Here is a 15,348-nt window from a genome sequence, read left to right as displayed (position 1 = left end):
GAACCCTGAAGAATTAGATAGTTCACTGATTATTATTTCAAAGATTTTTTGTTTATTTTAGAGAGAGAGGTGGGGACAGGGCAGGGAGAGGAGAATCTTAAACAGTCTCCACACTAAGCACAGAGCCTGATGCGGGGCTCGATCCCAGGACACAGATCATGACCCGGGCTGAAACCAAGAGTCCATCCTTTGGCCGACTACACTACCCGGGCACCCCATATTATTTCAATGCATACAAGAGAGAAACCTCAGTAGATCCTATACTTGCTACTATTCCCCAAAATAAACATTTTAAGAGAGACTTTTCTTCCATCTTTCCATACTGTGAGAAAATCATTAACAGGTATAATTGAGTGTCACCTAAGGAAATGTGTCCCTTCTGATCATGCATCTGTGCACATAGTGTATTTCAAAAGTACCAGATATTTTGACTTGGCAACATTTGAGGTCCCCTGTACCGTTGTAATGGGAAGGTGAATGGTGACGTGTGGATCAAAGTGGATCTGTGTGGGAATCATAAGTGTGCCACTGGGCTCTCTGGTTTTCAGTAAAAGGAGAAAATGCTTTATGGCTCATGGAGTTATTGTCTGTATTGTAGTTAACTCACCCATATAACATTTAGTACATTTGTCATCGAGGGCACCCAGCAAGTTGTAGTTACTTTTCTCAGATAGGATTTAAACCCATGGGGAGCATGGCTTTCCTTGTCCAACTCTGTTCAAATAAGTTTGAAATCCAAGATAAAATGGATAGAACTGTAGAAAAATAGAATCTAACAAAATTGAATCCTACTGAGGTAGAAAGTCTAAACAGAGTAATTTCCATAGGAAAACAATAGAGAAAGTTATAAAGGAGTTTACCCCAAAAGAAGCCTCAAGAACATATTGATTCACAGGGAACATTGGCTAAGCCTTCAAAAATCAAATGACCTCAATGCTACTTAGCTTTTGGCAAAAGAGTTGAGAAGGAAAATAAACTTCTAATTTTGTTTTATATATAACGCTAACTGTAAAATTTGACAAAGATTGCACTTAAAAATAAAAACCATGTGTCAAGCTAATATATTAATATCTATGTAGGAATTTTATTTTATTTTATTTTTTGAGAAAGAGAGAGCACAAATGTGGGGGAGGGGCAGAGAGAGGGAGAGAATTTAAGTAGGCTTCTTGTCCAACATGTGTTGGGAGCCCAACATGGGGGTCGATGTCATGACCCTGAGATCATGACCTGAGCCAAAATCAAGAGTCAAACATTTAACTGACTGAGCTACCCAGGTGCCCCATCAGTGTAGGACTTTTAAATAAAAATTAGCAAACTAAAAAAAGCCACATAAAAAAGAAATACCAATGAATGATTAAAGAAGTTTTATTCCAGAAATATAAGTATGGTTCAATATTTAAGTCCATTAATAGAATTTATCATATTAATAGATTTTAACAAAAAAGTCATGTGAAAGTCAACATCCATTCATCATTAAGACCACTCATTCAGGTATATGGATACTTTCTAAACATATATATGGGTATGTGAGCATATGTATGTAGTTCAAAAACCAGCACTTATCATCTTAGTCTATGTGGAAATACCAAAATTATTCCCCCTAAATTTAGGAGCAAAATAAAGATTCCACTGCTTCTACTAATATTTATTATTATTCTGAATTAGTCAACTCAACCAGGCAAGAGAAAATGAGGCTTGAGAGTTGAAAATTAAGATGGTAACACAATCTCTACTTGCATTTGATATGCTTGTATATCTGGTAAAACTGTGGAAAAATTTCTATAAAATTTAGGAATTTAGAGAAATAGAAGAATACTGAGTTAACACCCACAAATCAATAACTTTGTCTGTTAATATGATAACCAGTTAACACACATAATGGGAAAAAAGATACCTTTTATGAATACCTAGGCATATATCTAACAGAAAAATCAGAAATAGACCTAATCGTGTATGCAAACGTGGTGTATAATAAGGGAAGCATTGGAAATCAGTGGGGCTTACTCACTGGTGGATGGCCTTTTCCATAAGTGGTGCTTGAATTGTCGGATAGACATAGAGAAAATGATAAAATTGGATCTATTCTTCACTTGATGCACTAGGACCAATTCCAACTGCATCAGAATTTTAAATATAAAAAATAAAACCCTTCAATTCGTGGAAGAAAATGAGTGAATTCTCTATAATCTGGCAATGAGAAAAAAATTTAAATTAAGACTCAAAATCCAGAAGCAGTAAGGAAAAGAGACAAAGCTATATATAAACTGTTTTTAATAGACTTGATCAAGCTTTTTTAACAAACTTAAGGAAAAAGAAGATGGAGGCAAAAACCTATAAATTAAAAAAAGACTTATCAACCAGTTACGATGATGCATGGACCTTATTTGAATCCTGGTTCAAACAAACTGAACAATTAAAAATAAGTATATGTGTAGTATTTGAGATCATTGGAAATTTGAACACTGTCTAGATAGTGATGACATTCAGGAAGCATTGTTAATTTGGAGTGTGATAGTGGTACTGTGGTTATGTTTGAAGGAGACTTCTCAGAGATACTAGCCATCAGGTAGCAAACTTGGGACGTGTGCCCATGATTGCCCACCATTTGGAGCCTGAGGCAAAAGAAGAGTTAGTCATACTGATCCTACCTTCATTTAAAATGCTGATATTTTGTTCATCAAGAATATTTTGGGAGGGGCGCCTGGGTGGCTCAGTCGTTAAGTGTCTGCCATCGGCTTAGGTCTTGATCCCAGGGTCCTGGGATCGAGCCCCACGTTGGGCTCCCTGCACAGCAGGAAACCTGCTGCCCCCTCTCCCACTCCCCCTGCTTGTGTTCCCTCTCTAGCTGTGTCTCTCTGTGTCAAATAAATAAATAAAATCTTAAAAAAAAAAAAGAATATTTTTCCACTAACTTTTTTTTTTCATGTGGTACCAAACCATTATTCACCTTGATTTCTGAGATTTTTGTCGCCCCTTTAGTTTTGCACCTGACAGGGGCCTCACCCTTGTAACCTAGTCCTGATCCTGCTGGGTGCCAGGTACTGTGAATCCTGGAGAACAGAAAGGAGAAGGAAATTGGATTCAAGCGCTCAGACAGCAGACCCTCCTTTGGGATAAACGGACATAACATACAATGATATACAAGGCATTGACAAGCTTGTTTGTGACTCTGGAGGTGGAGAATAACCCTCAGGCACTCATTCTTCCCACGATCTTCCTCTGTCTGTCCCCTGAGGTCAGACCGCCAGCTTCTGCCTCCATCTCCCAGTCTAGACCCATCCATCCCGTCTTGCCACCTTCCAGTTTCTGGTTATAACATCTGCAGACAAATAAAATAGAGATGCGCTTTATTTAGGCTCAGCTGAAAGAAAGTTAACGAGAAATGGATCCCGATGCAATTTTAGTCTTATCCCACTGCATCTCTTCCCTAAAATTATGTTCTCTCTGGTTAGACCAATTCCTCCACCCGATAATGGCCCAAATCTGGCAGTCTCTAAGGCCTGCACCTGTTTCTGCATCTCTCTCTCTGCCTGCTGGAAAGCTCCTGGGGAAGCCCAAGGAGCTCATGGCGCCCAGCATTTGAGTCTTACACACTCATGAGAATAGCAACTAAACAGAGGGACAGCCCAGTGATGCTCATTGCTTGAATGATAGACGAATGCAGCCACCTTGGATACTGGAAAGAAGGTGGTATTGAAGTCACGAACACCCATACAGCATGAACACCCCGTGATTCCAAGCCAGGGCACTGGAGGCAGGCCTCGAGCTGAGGTCTGAGAGCAGTAGCCCTAAGTGTGAGGAGGCAGGGACCCTCCTGGAACCTGTGCAACAGGATTAGTGTGGCCAACTCCGACTGGGGAATGGAGACTGTGAGCAAGACTGGGAGGGAAGGCAGAGCCTCAGCAGGAGCTGGGCATCCCTTCCTGGACCAGCAGCCAGAACTGTCCTGGAGGGGCGTCAGTGGAGGGGGGGGGGGAGGTGGAACAAGAAGTTTGTTGAAACAAGACCTGAGTTCTGAAAATCTGGCCAATTCTGTGTTTCAGCTGAAGAAGGAAGGGAATGAATTTTTTATTTTTTATTTTTTTTTTTAGGGAAATGGGGAGGCAGAAGTCAACAAAAGCGGAGAAGGCAATTATAAAGGGGAAAAAAAGGCCACCATGTTCGTTCTGATGCTATATCATTATTTTTACCTCTTTCCAAAATGCCCATTTAGCAAGCTAAATTCACATCTCTGAGAGCAGTAGCTCTGGGACCTCAGCACACAGCAGAACCCCCGAAGGACATGTAAAACCGGTTGGCAGGGCCTCCCCATAGAGACTCTGATTCAGCAGGTCTGGGGCGGGGCCTGGGAATGGGCATTGCTAGCAAGTTCCCAGAGGAAGCTGCTGCTGGCCTGAGAAACATGCTTCAAAAATCACTGTTTTAGAGGCCCTGGCTCTGACCCCCCCGGTAACAAGAGGATGAACTTAAATATCTGTACAGCCCATAAATGTTTACAGAACACTTTTTACAGACATGTAATTCATTTAATCGCCCATAAAACTTGCCTTGCCTGAGAGAGATCGGCCATCAGCCTAGTCAAGGTCAGCACTTAGGATGTGGCCAAGCTAAGGAGGGTTCTTCCCTGCTCAGCCTCTTGGTGGGGAGGGAACAAAGTCATATATTCCTGCCCATACTTAATTAAACTAACTTAACAAAACTAAGTATTTTATATAAATGCATGGAGTACTTTCTAGGAAGGTAGATGGTTCTTTGTTTCATTTGGTTATTTTAGCCTATAGGAGCTTGTAAACTTGACATTAACCTTCCTATTTCATAGAGAACAAAACTCCAATGTGTAACAAAATGTATGGATAGTGCATTCCGGCAATATTTCAGTTTTGGCAGTATTGCCCAAAGTGTGGCATAGAACAGCCCCCGTCAGAATTGCCTCGTGTGATTCCCCAAGGGGATGAGCCCTTCCACCAGCCCCCCACCTATGACATGCGTTCTGGTGTGTGTACATGTACACACGTGCTTGCGCTCACACCACAGCCCAGTACAGAGACGCAGAGGCAGAGAGCCACAGAGATCTGCAGTTTAGGAAGACTAATAACAATGGCTTTTGTCTCCTCTAGTCTGTGGGTAGGCAGCATGACAGCTTACACTGTCACAGGAATTAAGGGGACACCGATGGGACAGAGTATGGCTGGGGGTTGGACAGGGGTGAGGCACACAGCCTTGTTCCAGGAAGGCAGAACTCTGATGGAAGCTACAGGAGGAACATTCTCAGTGAGAGGCAGCCAAGAGAACACACTTGGGAGTGTGTAGGAAGCTCTCCCCGGAGGGTGACCTCAGGGAGTCCAGCGCCTGGGAGGGAGAGAGCCAGGGGCTGGAAGAGGCGCAGGCCAGCCCAGACTGCTGTGGGACACAAAGATGGGCATGGGAAGGGCTTCTATATTCTCAAGCTCATGGTCAGCCCTGCCTTGCTGCCTGAAGGGAAGGTGGAGAAAGGTCATAGACCACTCTTGAAGCTAGAGGTAGAGGACAACATGGGGAGACCCGGGCTATCCCAGCAGTGCCCCCCAGAGAGCTCTCCCCTTCACCAGACCTCTGTAACCTCACAAGTGAAGAGGAGTAGTGAGAATACCTATTCACTACAGAGAATGTTCGGTGAAATGGTTTTCAGGAAAATGCCTTGCCAGGGATTTGCTCTTTGGGATCGTGTAGTGACTCCTCTCGTGCTCAGACAGTCACCACTGTCCTGGTGGTCTGTGACCAGCACCAAGGCTGCAGCCCTCCCTCAAGCCACACAGGTGGCCCCAGGAAGATAACAGGCCACTGACCATACCCCACGTACCCTGTTAAAAGCCATCTCTCAAGTGCTCAGGGAACAATGCTCTCCTCCAATGTGCCCCTTACCAGCCGCATAAATCAGGGAGACATGCCACCCCCAGTTAGTCTGGGTCAAAGGGCTGCTTGCGAACCGAAAGTGGCAGACACACACGCAGGTAGAAGTAACAGAGAAGGGATTTCTCAGTGTCATTTGTCATCACTTGTCACATAGCAAATGGAAACCTCTGCTCCTCTCTCTTTTTTGAGACATCCAAACCCTGGGATGTTATAACACAAAGGGTCCTTACTCACCTAGTCAAAGCACTGTATTGTGCAGGGAGGGAACTGAGCATGGGCCTGAGGTGAGGCCATCCAGGCGCTAGTGATGGGGTCACTTTGGCACCAAGAGATTAATTCCAGGACCCAGATGTACTGCTTCTCTGAAGGCAAAGTCACAGCAAAAACAGCTTGACACACCACTGTTCCCAGGGTGAGACACTCAGAGGAGTTCTGTCCAAGGACCAAGATGAACAGGCATAAGCCAGATGGCGGAGCCAGGACAAGGCCCCCCTGGAACCTCACATCAATAGTACCATGCCATGTGCGTGCCTTGGTTCATGAAGGCTGAGCAGCCCAGTGGTACGCTTGAAGAGGTGGTAGGGAAAGTGGGGTAAGTGTGGTCAAAGTGGCCAGGAGCCCATAGTCCCATGACCCATCTCCCTGTCACCACACTGCATGACTATGAGGCCTTGGAGGCGGTGGAGGTATTAGGTTTAAAAAAGAAGTCTTTGAGGGGATAGGCAGAGTAACTTCTTGCCATGCAAATGTTTATATTTGAATGTGATCCCCCAAAATTGTATTTTAAACCCATTCTTTGATCTCTGCATGGAGGACAAGGTACAGAGGAGGAGGTGTGGACACAATCCTGGACTTTAATGCTGGTGAAAGCTTGACATGGTCACAGCATGGTGACCTCTATAAGTGGAAAAGTGATTTAGACTGAGCTACTCCCAATACCAAAACGTGGAAACAACACAGACACCCAGCTACAGATGAATGGATAAACAGAATGTGGTACTTCCATTCGATGGATATTCCTCAGCCTTGTTGTGGACTGCATCCGGGGGTCCCCCCAGAATTCATATGTTGAGGCCCTACCCCTCAAAGTGGTATAGTCAGAGCTGGGGTCTTCAGGTCTTCATGTGGATAGAGCCCCCATGATGGGATCAGTGTCCCTATGAGAAGGAGAAAGAGAGCTCTAGTCTCTCAGTCATGTTGAGGACAAGCAACCAGGCGGCAAGCTACAAGCCAGGAGTGGGCCCTTACCAGACACCAGTTCTGCCCACACCCTGATCTCGGACTTCTCAGCCTGCAGATGGTGAGAAATCATTTTCTGTGGTTTAAGCTGCCCGGTCTATGGTATTATGTTACAACAGCACACAAGGCCCAAGTCAAGCCTTAAAAAGGAAGGAAATTCTGATACCTGTTACAACACAGATGAACCTTGAAGTCATTATGCTTGAGCAGAACAAACCAGTCAAGAAAGAACAACACCATATGATTTGCTTATACAACACACCTAGAATGGCCAGATTCAGAAACAAAGTTGATGGTGGTGGCCAGGTTCTGGGGTTGGGGACAAAAATGAACGTGAATGTTTAATGGGGACAGAGCTTTGGTTGGGGAAGATGAAATAGTTCTGGAAATAATGGTGGGGACATTTGCACACAACGTAAATGTCAATGCCACTGACGTGTAGACTTCAAAAAGGTTAAAATGGTAAATTTTGTATTATGTGTATGTTTTCACAACGAAAAAAAGCAAGATTTAATGTATTCATATGGTAATTGTAGTAAGGTTTTAAACAGTTCTGTAGGGGCTCCTGAGTGGCTTAATGGGTTGAAGCCTCTGCCTTCAGCTTAGGTCGTGATCCCAGGGTCCTGGGATTGAGCCCTGCATCCGGCTCTCTGCTCAGCAGGGAGCCTGCTTCCCCCTCTCTCTCTGCCTGCCTCTCTGCCTACTTGTGCTCTCTATCTGTCAAGTAGATAAATAAAATCTTTAAAAACAAAAAAACAAAAAACAAAAACAGCTCTGTAGGTGCAGCTGGGTGGCTCAGACTGTTCAGTGTCTGACTCTTGATCTCGGTGATGATCTCAGGGTGGTGAGATCAAGCCTCACATCGGGCTCCGTGCTCAGCTAGGAGTCTACTCAAGATTCCCTGTCCTTCTCTCTCTGTCTCTCGCCCCCGTGCTCTTGCTCTCTGTCTCTTTCTCTCTCTAAAATAAATATTTTTAAAAAATAAATACAAAATAAATTAAATCGCTCTGTATTGTGAACATTGAAATATAGATAGATTCTTGCTAAAATAAGGAACACTGGGGACCCCCCTCCCTTGCAGAAAACACCCCTACAGATATGGGGGTGGGCCCATGCTGACGGTGGGCCAATACACAGGTGCCCGTAGGGCTCAGGAGAGCAGCGGCACACCACAAACAGTTGGCCTCAAATGCAGCCTCATGTGACAAGAAGCAGAGCCTTCAAGCCTTCAGCTTCTGCCTGCAAATAAGAATAACGTGCTCTTATTCTCTGATTTGTCCCCCAGGTGGAAGAGTGACAAGAGAAGAACCCTCCCAGGCAAGGCTCTGGTCTGCGGGGAGAAGGAAGAAGACAATCTCCTAATTGGTACCATATACATCAGGTCCAGTAATTTTCTTACTTTCTAGCAACACCAACCAAAAATTCCACCCAAGGAAGAGCCACGTGCAAGATGGCATAAAAATCAGTGAACAGCTCTGAGGTCGCACACCTCCCTGCCTGATCCCCCATCCCCATGGTCTGGAACCTTAGACAGACTTATTTCCGCCAGGCTTACAAATGCAGAGAGGGGCTCTGAGACGTTAGACCGCATGTCCCAGCTCGTCAGAGTGGCGGGTCAGAGTAGGCCAGCGAGCCTGACTCTGAAGTAGGAGCACCTGTCAGAGAACCTGTCCCCCAAGCAGAGCATCCGAGTGGTTACCTGGGAAGAAGGAACGGGGGCATTCATCAGTAGCATGGGACTTAAGCCCACAGCAAGTAAAATTAATTACATGCTTAATGAGATGCTTACTTTATACAGGTATAACATTTTCCGTGAGCTTTCAGATCCGGATAAAATCTGCAGTGGGCTCAGCAAACCTCCCGTAATGGTCCAGCTCATTCATGTTTTTACTTCGGTGGGCCTGTGGTCTCTGTTTTAACTGCTCACCTTAGCCGTGTGCCAAAGCAACCAGAGACAACATGTGAATGAGTCGATGTGACTATTTTCCACTACCACTTTATGGACAAACACAGATGGTAGCTCCCACTTGACCCATGGGTCATCATTTGCCCAGACCTTGCGTATGCAGATCTAGGGAGGCATTTCCATGTTGTCAGCCCTGACCAAGTATCCACTAGTGACCCGGCACTGGTTCCCAGGTATGAGCCTCCCAGGCCAGGTGCGGGCTGCTTTCCTCCAGCAAAATTGGCAGGTGCGTTCTGTGGTCAAGCTGCAGGATGCCTCTTGTATCTTTCTAACCGGGACTTGTTCTACCTGGGAAATCTCGCATCTTTTTGAATTTTGTTAGATTGTGCCTGTGACTATGACGATCCTTGGAGAGATGACAGACAGCGTAGGTGTGGTACTTCAGTCGACTCTGGATTGTGTGGACTCTTTCTTGAGAGCCAAGTGGGGGGTGAGAGCCGAGGGAGTGGGTTGGCTCACAGATAAAGCCATAATTGGGATGTAGTCGGCAGTGCAATCGCCGGAAGTGGAAGTGTTGTGAGCTTTGTTAACTTCGTTAACTTGGAAAGATATTGGAAATCTAGTAACCTCAAATTAATCAATGTGTACGAAGATGTTTGATTTTTTTAAAACAATCTAGTCTGTCTTCTTTTAAAATCTTTTTTATTTAAATTCAATTTAATTGACATATTCTATATTATTAGTTTCAGAGGTAGGAGCCAGGGATTCATCAGTTGTATGTAACACCCATTGTTCATTGCATCAAAGGCCCTTCTTCATGCCCATCACCCAGTTACCCCAGCCCCCCACCCGCAACCTCTCCAGAAACCCTCAGTTTGTTTTCTATAGTTAAGAGTCTCTCATGGTTTACCTCCCTCTCTGATTTCATCTTATGTTATTTTTCCCTCCCATCCCCTATATTCATCTGTCTTGTTTCTTAAATTCCACATATGAGTGAAATCACATGGTGTTTGTCTTTGTGTGATTGCTTTATTTCACTTAGCATAATAGTTCCATCCACATCATTGCAAATGGTAAGATTGCATCCTTTTTGATGGCTGAGCAATATTCCATTGTATTTCTACACCACATCTTCTTTCTCCATTCATCTGTCAAGGGACATTTGGGCTCTTTACACAGTTTAACTGTTGTAGACATCTCTGATATACACTTTGGGGTGCAGATGCCCCTTCGAATCACTATGTTTATATCCTTTAGGCAAATGGAAGTAACTGCAATTGCTAGTCTGTCTTCAGTCTGCTGTCATTGGAATGGACAAAGTGTAAGGTCAGAAGTGCTGGAACTGGTAATGCCCCCTGGGCTCCCATGGAGCTCCCAGAGGGGTGATACTTGGGTTTGATTTTTATTCATTGTCTTCCCTGCAGAATGGGGTGTTTGTCCAATATGGACAGAAATGGTTTCGGCTCTCCATTCTCTGCATGTGTGGTCACTTGCGGGCACTTTTGCCTCCTACATCCCTGCTTACAGCCCTGTGGCTTCTCTGTCCTTTCTTGCAGATGGATGGTTTCTAGCCTGCTTGAAGACCCCACCTCGGCTGAGTGTTGGGCAGCCCGTCTACATGAGCCTATGACTCTTGATATGGACGCAGTCCTGTCAGACTTTGTTCGGTCCACGGGGGCAGAACCTGGTCTGGCCAGAGACCTGCTGGAAGGTAAGCTGGCCTGGTCATCCTCCTGCCATTCTCCTGGGCGTAACGACCTTCTAACCAGTGGGGGGGGGGGGGGAAGATAAGAAGGTTTTTGTTACCTGACAGTGATACTGGGCTCATAAAAAGAAAAAAAAAAGTTGATGAAATTTTTGTTAATCTTGGCTTTATTTTGTATGGACTCGATTATTCAGCTCTCTACAGTCAAAGTGCAGAAAGCATTAATGGCTTGGCTTTGCAGTAAAGTTTAAAGATAGTCAAAATTTATCAGAAATTACTTTTTTAAAGGAAATAGAGAACAGCAGAACTAAAAGAACATTGAAGAGAACACTTTTGTTGGAGACCTGAACGTTTCTTATCTCTATCGTGACTGAGACAAAAATACCTCAGGTCAAAGTTTTTGGTGAAGAAAAACCACATTGTAGCCAGTAAATAGATGGTAATAATTCATACGCAAGAAGGCCAAATTCCTCCTTAAACCTTAAGTGTAGATATCATTTGTTCCATGGGAAATGTGCAGTTTCTGTCTCAGGCTCCAAAATGGATTTACTTTGTTTATTTTTAAAATCTCTTTGTGTGCCTGTGTGTGGTGCAGTAGAGATAAGAGGTGGAAAGAGCCTGTCGTAACTTCTCGGAACAAACAAACATGAGAGAGCTTTTGAATGATTTCTCTTGGCTTCCGATGTATAAACTGCTGTTTATGGAATTAGCTAATTCTTGGTTAAGTATCCTAAGTCACAGTTATCCCTTAATTCATTTAGGGGGCAATGTGGGTTAGTACACTTTTTAAATTATTTTTTATTTTTTATAAACATATATTTTTATCCCCCGGGGGTACAGGTCTGTGAATCACCAGGTTTACACACTTCACAGCACTCACCAAAGCACATACCCTCCCCGATGTCCATAACCCCACCCCCCTTCTCCCAAACCCCCTTCCCCCAGCAACCTTCAGTTTGTTTTGTGAAATTAAGAGTCACTTATGGTTTGTCTCCCTCCTGGTCCCATCTTGTTTCATTGATTCTTCTCCTACCCACTTAAGCCCCCATGTTGCATCACCACTTCCTCATATCAGGGAGATCCTATGATAGTACACGTTTGCATGAAAAATGGAAGTAACTGCTGAAATCCCATAGAAAATTAAGAACCACCTCTTCGAGGGTACTGAGAAAATGCCAGTAGGGTGGTAGCCAGTGTCATTTTTAACTTTCCCTGAAGCTCCCAGAATTTCAAAGAAACTCAGGGTGCGGAATAAAAATGGGCAGCAAATGTTTGTGGTGTACATAAATCAAAGTGCGATTCGCACCCCCTCCCCCGATTGCCCATCCCCTCCCTGACAGTCCCGCTGCTCTTCCTCCCTGAAGTGAGCAGCTGTGCAGAGAGACAGGGCAAATCCTGACCCAGCCACTTACACGCTCTGCCACGCAGGGCAGACTGTTTTCTTCCCTTAATCTCATTTTTTTCCCAGTATATTGAGCCTAACCCTAACCCACCTTCGAGGATGATTGTGCACATTGGAAGCTCTGATGTCAAATGCTTGCTGGGGTGACTCGCGGGTAACAAAGGCTCCAAAAGCGGTCAGTGATGACCCCGATTGTCACTTCAGTCCTTGAAACTGATGCTGACATTGCTCTGAATGTCTGGATGGCCTTAAGCAGGAAACAAGAGTTGCCAGCTCTTTTCTTCCTTAATCTTATTTTTTTTAATGAAACTACCAAAAAACTGACCTTTGGGGGTACAGTTCTAAGAATGATGCATAGGTTTATGTTATTACTTTCACTCTAAGACACAGAACCACCTCGTCCCCCACACCCCTGCCATCTGCCCTCCTGCTGTGTTGGGTCGTCCCGTCTCCCACCCCGTCTGCTGGCAGCCGATTTCTGTCTTCCGTCACATTCGCTCTGTCTCTTTCAAGACTGCCATCTAAATGGAGTCATGCAGAACCTAACCTTTTGAGACTGGCTTCTGTTCACTCAGCATCATTATTTTGAGATTCGCCCAAGTTGTGCCTGTCAACAGTTTGTTCCTTTCTATTGCTAAGTGCAACCCGTCCTCGAGATGGACGACTGCTGGGTTCTCCAGTTACATGTGTAAGGGCATTTCAGTTGCTGCCAGTTTGGGGCAGGTACGACTAGAGCTGCTCTTAAATGTGTATTGGACAACTGGGCTTTCTGTGAACATCATTTAAATTTTTCCACAGTGCACATGCAAGAATGGGATTCGCTGGTTTATACGGTAACTGTACATTTCACTTTATTGGAAACTGCCAAACTGTTTTCCAGAGTGCTGAACCATTTTGCATTTCCACCAGCAGCATAAGAGAGTCCCAGCTGCTCCACATCCCCATCAGCACTTGGTGTTTCTTTCCTTTTTTTATTATTTTCTCCATTCTCCTAGGTGTGGAATGATATTTCTCCACCACTTTGGTTTTCATCTCCCCACTGAATGATGATGTTAAATGTTTTGTTATTATTCTCCATCCGTATCTTCTCTTTGGTGAAATGTTCACTCAGTTCTTTTGCCTATTTCTAAATGGAGTTGTTTGATTTCTTGTAGTAGAGTTTTGAGAGTTCTTTTATTTATTCTGAGAATAAATCACTTATTAGAGATGGGATCTGCAAATATTCTCCTCTGGTCTCTGTCCTCACTTCTTATCCTCCTGCAGGTGCCCTTTGCAGAGCAGAAGATTTTGATCTTGATAAAGTCTAATTCATCATTTTTTTCTTGTATGGATCATGTTTCGGGTGACATGTTTAAGAGTCTTTGCATGACCCTAAGTCGTGAAGATATTCTCCGAGGTGGTCTCTTTAAAGTTTTATACCTTAGATCTCTGACTCATTTTGAGTGGATTTTTGTAGAACATCTGGGGCAGAATTCATTTGTATCCATATGGGAACCAAATTGTTTCAACACCATTTGTTGAAAGTATCCTTCCTCCACTGAGTTGCTTTGCACATTTGTCAAAACCAACTAAGTGTATCTGTGGGAAGCTACTTCTTGATTCTGATTCTGTTCCATTGATCAATACATCTGTTCCTCTGCCAGTATTTCTCCATCTTGATTAGTACAGCTTCCTGGTGAGTCAAAGTCAGCATGATTCTTCTAACCTTATTTTTCTTTTTCAAGTGTTTCAACTACTCTCTTTCCTTTGCCTTTCCATATACATTTGAGGATCAACATATGTCTCTCTATAAAATTTTCTGCCGGGATTGTGATTGGAATTGTGTTAAATCTGTAAATGAATCCTATATTTTGCCTTACAATCCATGAAATCGGTGTAGGCTTACTTTCCATTTATGTAGGACATCTCTGAATTATTTCATCAGCATTTTGTAGTTTTTAGCATATAAATCCTAGGGTTTTCTTGTGTTATTGTAAATACTATCTTTTTAAAAAAATTTTAGTTTCTAATTGTTCATTGTTAGTATCAAGAAATACAATTGATTTTTGTGTGTTGCCCTTGTATCCTACAATCTTGCTAAACTCAATTATTGTCCTAAAGTATACATGTATGTGTACACTCTCATGCATGAGTGCACATGCATGTGTGTGTGTGTGTGTGTGTGTGTGTGTGTGTGTGAGGATTTTCTACATAGATAGTCATGTTGTCTCTGAATAAAAATAGTTATATTTCTTCCTTTCCAATGGGTGTGCCTTGTATTTATTTTTCTTGACTTATTGCTCTGGCTAGAACATCCAGTAAAAAGTTGAATGGTAGTGGGGAAAGAGAGCATCCTTCCCTTGTTCTAGATCTTAGGGTGAGAGCAGTCCCCCCCATCAATCTTTCACCATTATGTAGAATAGCTATAGGTTTTTGTAGATGTTCTTTATAAGTTGGAGGAGAGTCCTTTCCTATTTTGTTGAGAGATTTATCATGAATATGTGTTAAGTTTTTCAAATGCATTTTCCATGTCAATTTGATATGATTAAGTGGGGTTTTTTTCCTTCTTTAAACTGCCTGTAAAACAGATTATATTGATTGCCTTCTAGTAATAAACAAGCTGTCAGTCATATTTAAAGATTTTCCTACTCTGTGTTTTTCTCTTCTCCTTCTGGGACTCAGATGATATGAGTCTTAGAATTCATTATTGTCCTCAGATCACAACAGTTCTTAAAAAAAAAAAAAAGATTTATTTACTTTAGAGAGAAGAGGGAGGGGCAGATAGAAAATCAGATTGCACAGAATGCAGAGCCCGGGCTGCCTAGATGGCTCACTGGGTTAAGCCACACCTTCGACTCAGGTCATGATCTCAGGGTCCTGGGATCAAGTCCCATGTCGGGTTCTCTGCTCAGCAGGGAGCCTGCTTCCCTTCCCCTCTCTCTGCCTGCTTCTCTGCCTACTTATAATCTCTGTCTGTCAAATAAATAAATAAGATCTTTAAAAAAAAAAAAAAAGAATGCAGAGCCCAAATCAGGGCTCGATCTTACAATCCTGAGATTACGACCGGAGCCAAAACCAAGAGTCCTGTGCTTAACCAGCTGTGCCACCCACATGCCCCATGATCATTACAGTTCTGTTCACTTTCTCAGTCTTTTATCATCAATGGTTCCAAGTAGATCATTTCTATTAATCATTTATAAATTTACTATTTCCTCTGTCAGCTCT

General features: G+C 43.4%; 1 protein-coding gene across 1 annotated transcript in view; it reads left to right on the top strand.

Moving 5' to 3' along the window:
- OTUD7A (OTU deubiquitinase 7A) overlaps positions 1-15,348 on the top strand; it is a 359,579-nt gene that overhangs the window by 194,223 nt on the left and 150,008 nt on the right. The window contains exons 3-4 of the mRNA XM_045070581.1: positions 8,417-8,512; positions 10,594-10,748. Coding sequence (XP_044926516.1) covers positions 10,598-10,748 — 151 coding nt within the window. The 5' untranslated portion in view covers positions 8,417-8,512; positions 10,594-10,597. The remainder of the gene's footprint in view (positions 1-8,416; positions 8,513-10,593; positions 10,749-15,348) is intronic.

This window comes from Mustela putorius, unplaced genomic scaffold, assembly GCF_011764305.1.
Source record: "Mustela putorius furo isolate JIRA1106 unplaced genomic scaffold, ASM1176430v1.1 tig00003972_pilon_pilon_pilon, whole genome shotgun sequence".
NCBI lineage: Eukaryota > Metazoa > Chordata > Mammalia > Carnivora > Mustelidae > Mustela > Mustela putorius.
The sequence above is the reverse complement of the archived record's forward strand: the minus strand, read 5'-3'. Positions and strand labels throughout refer to the sequence as shown.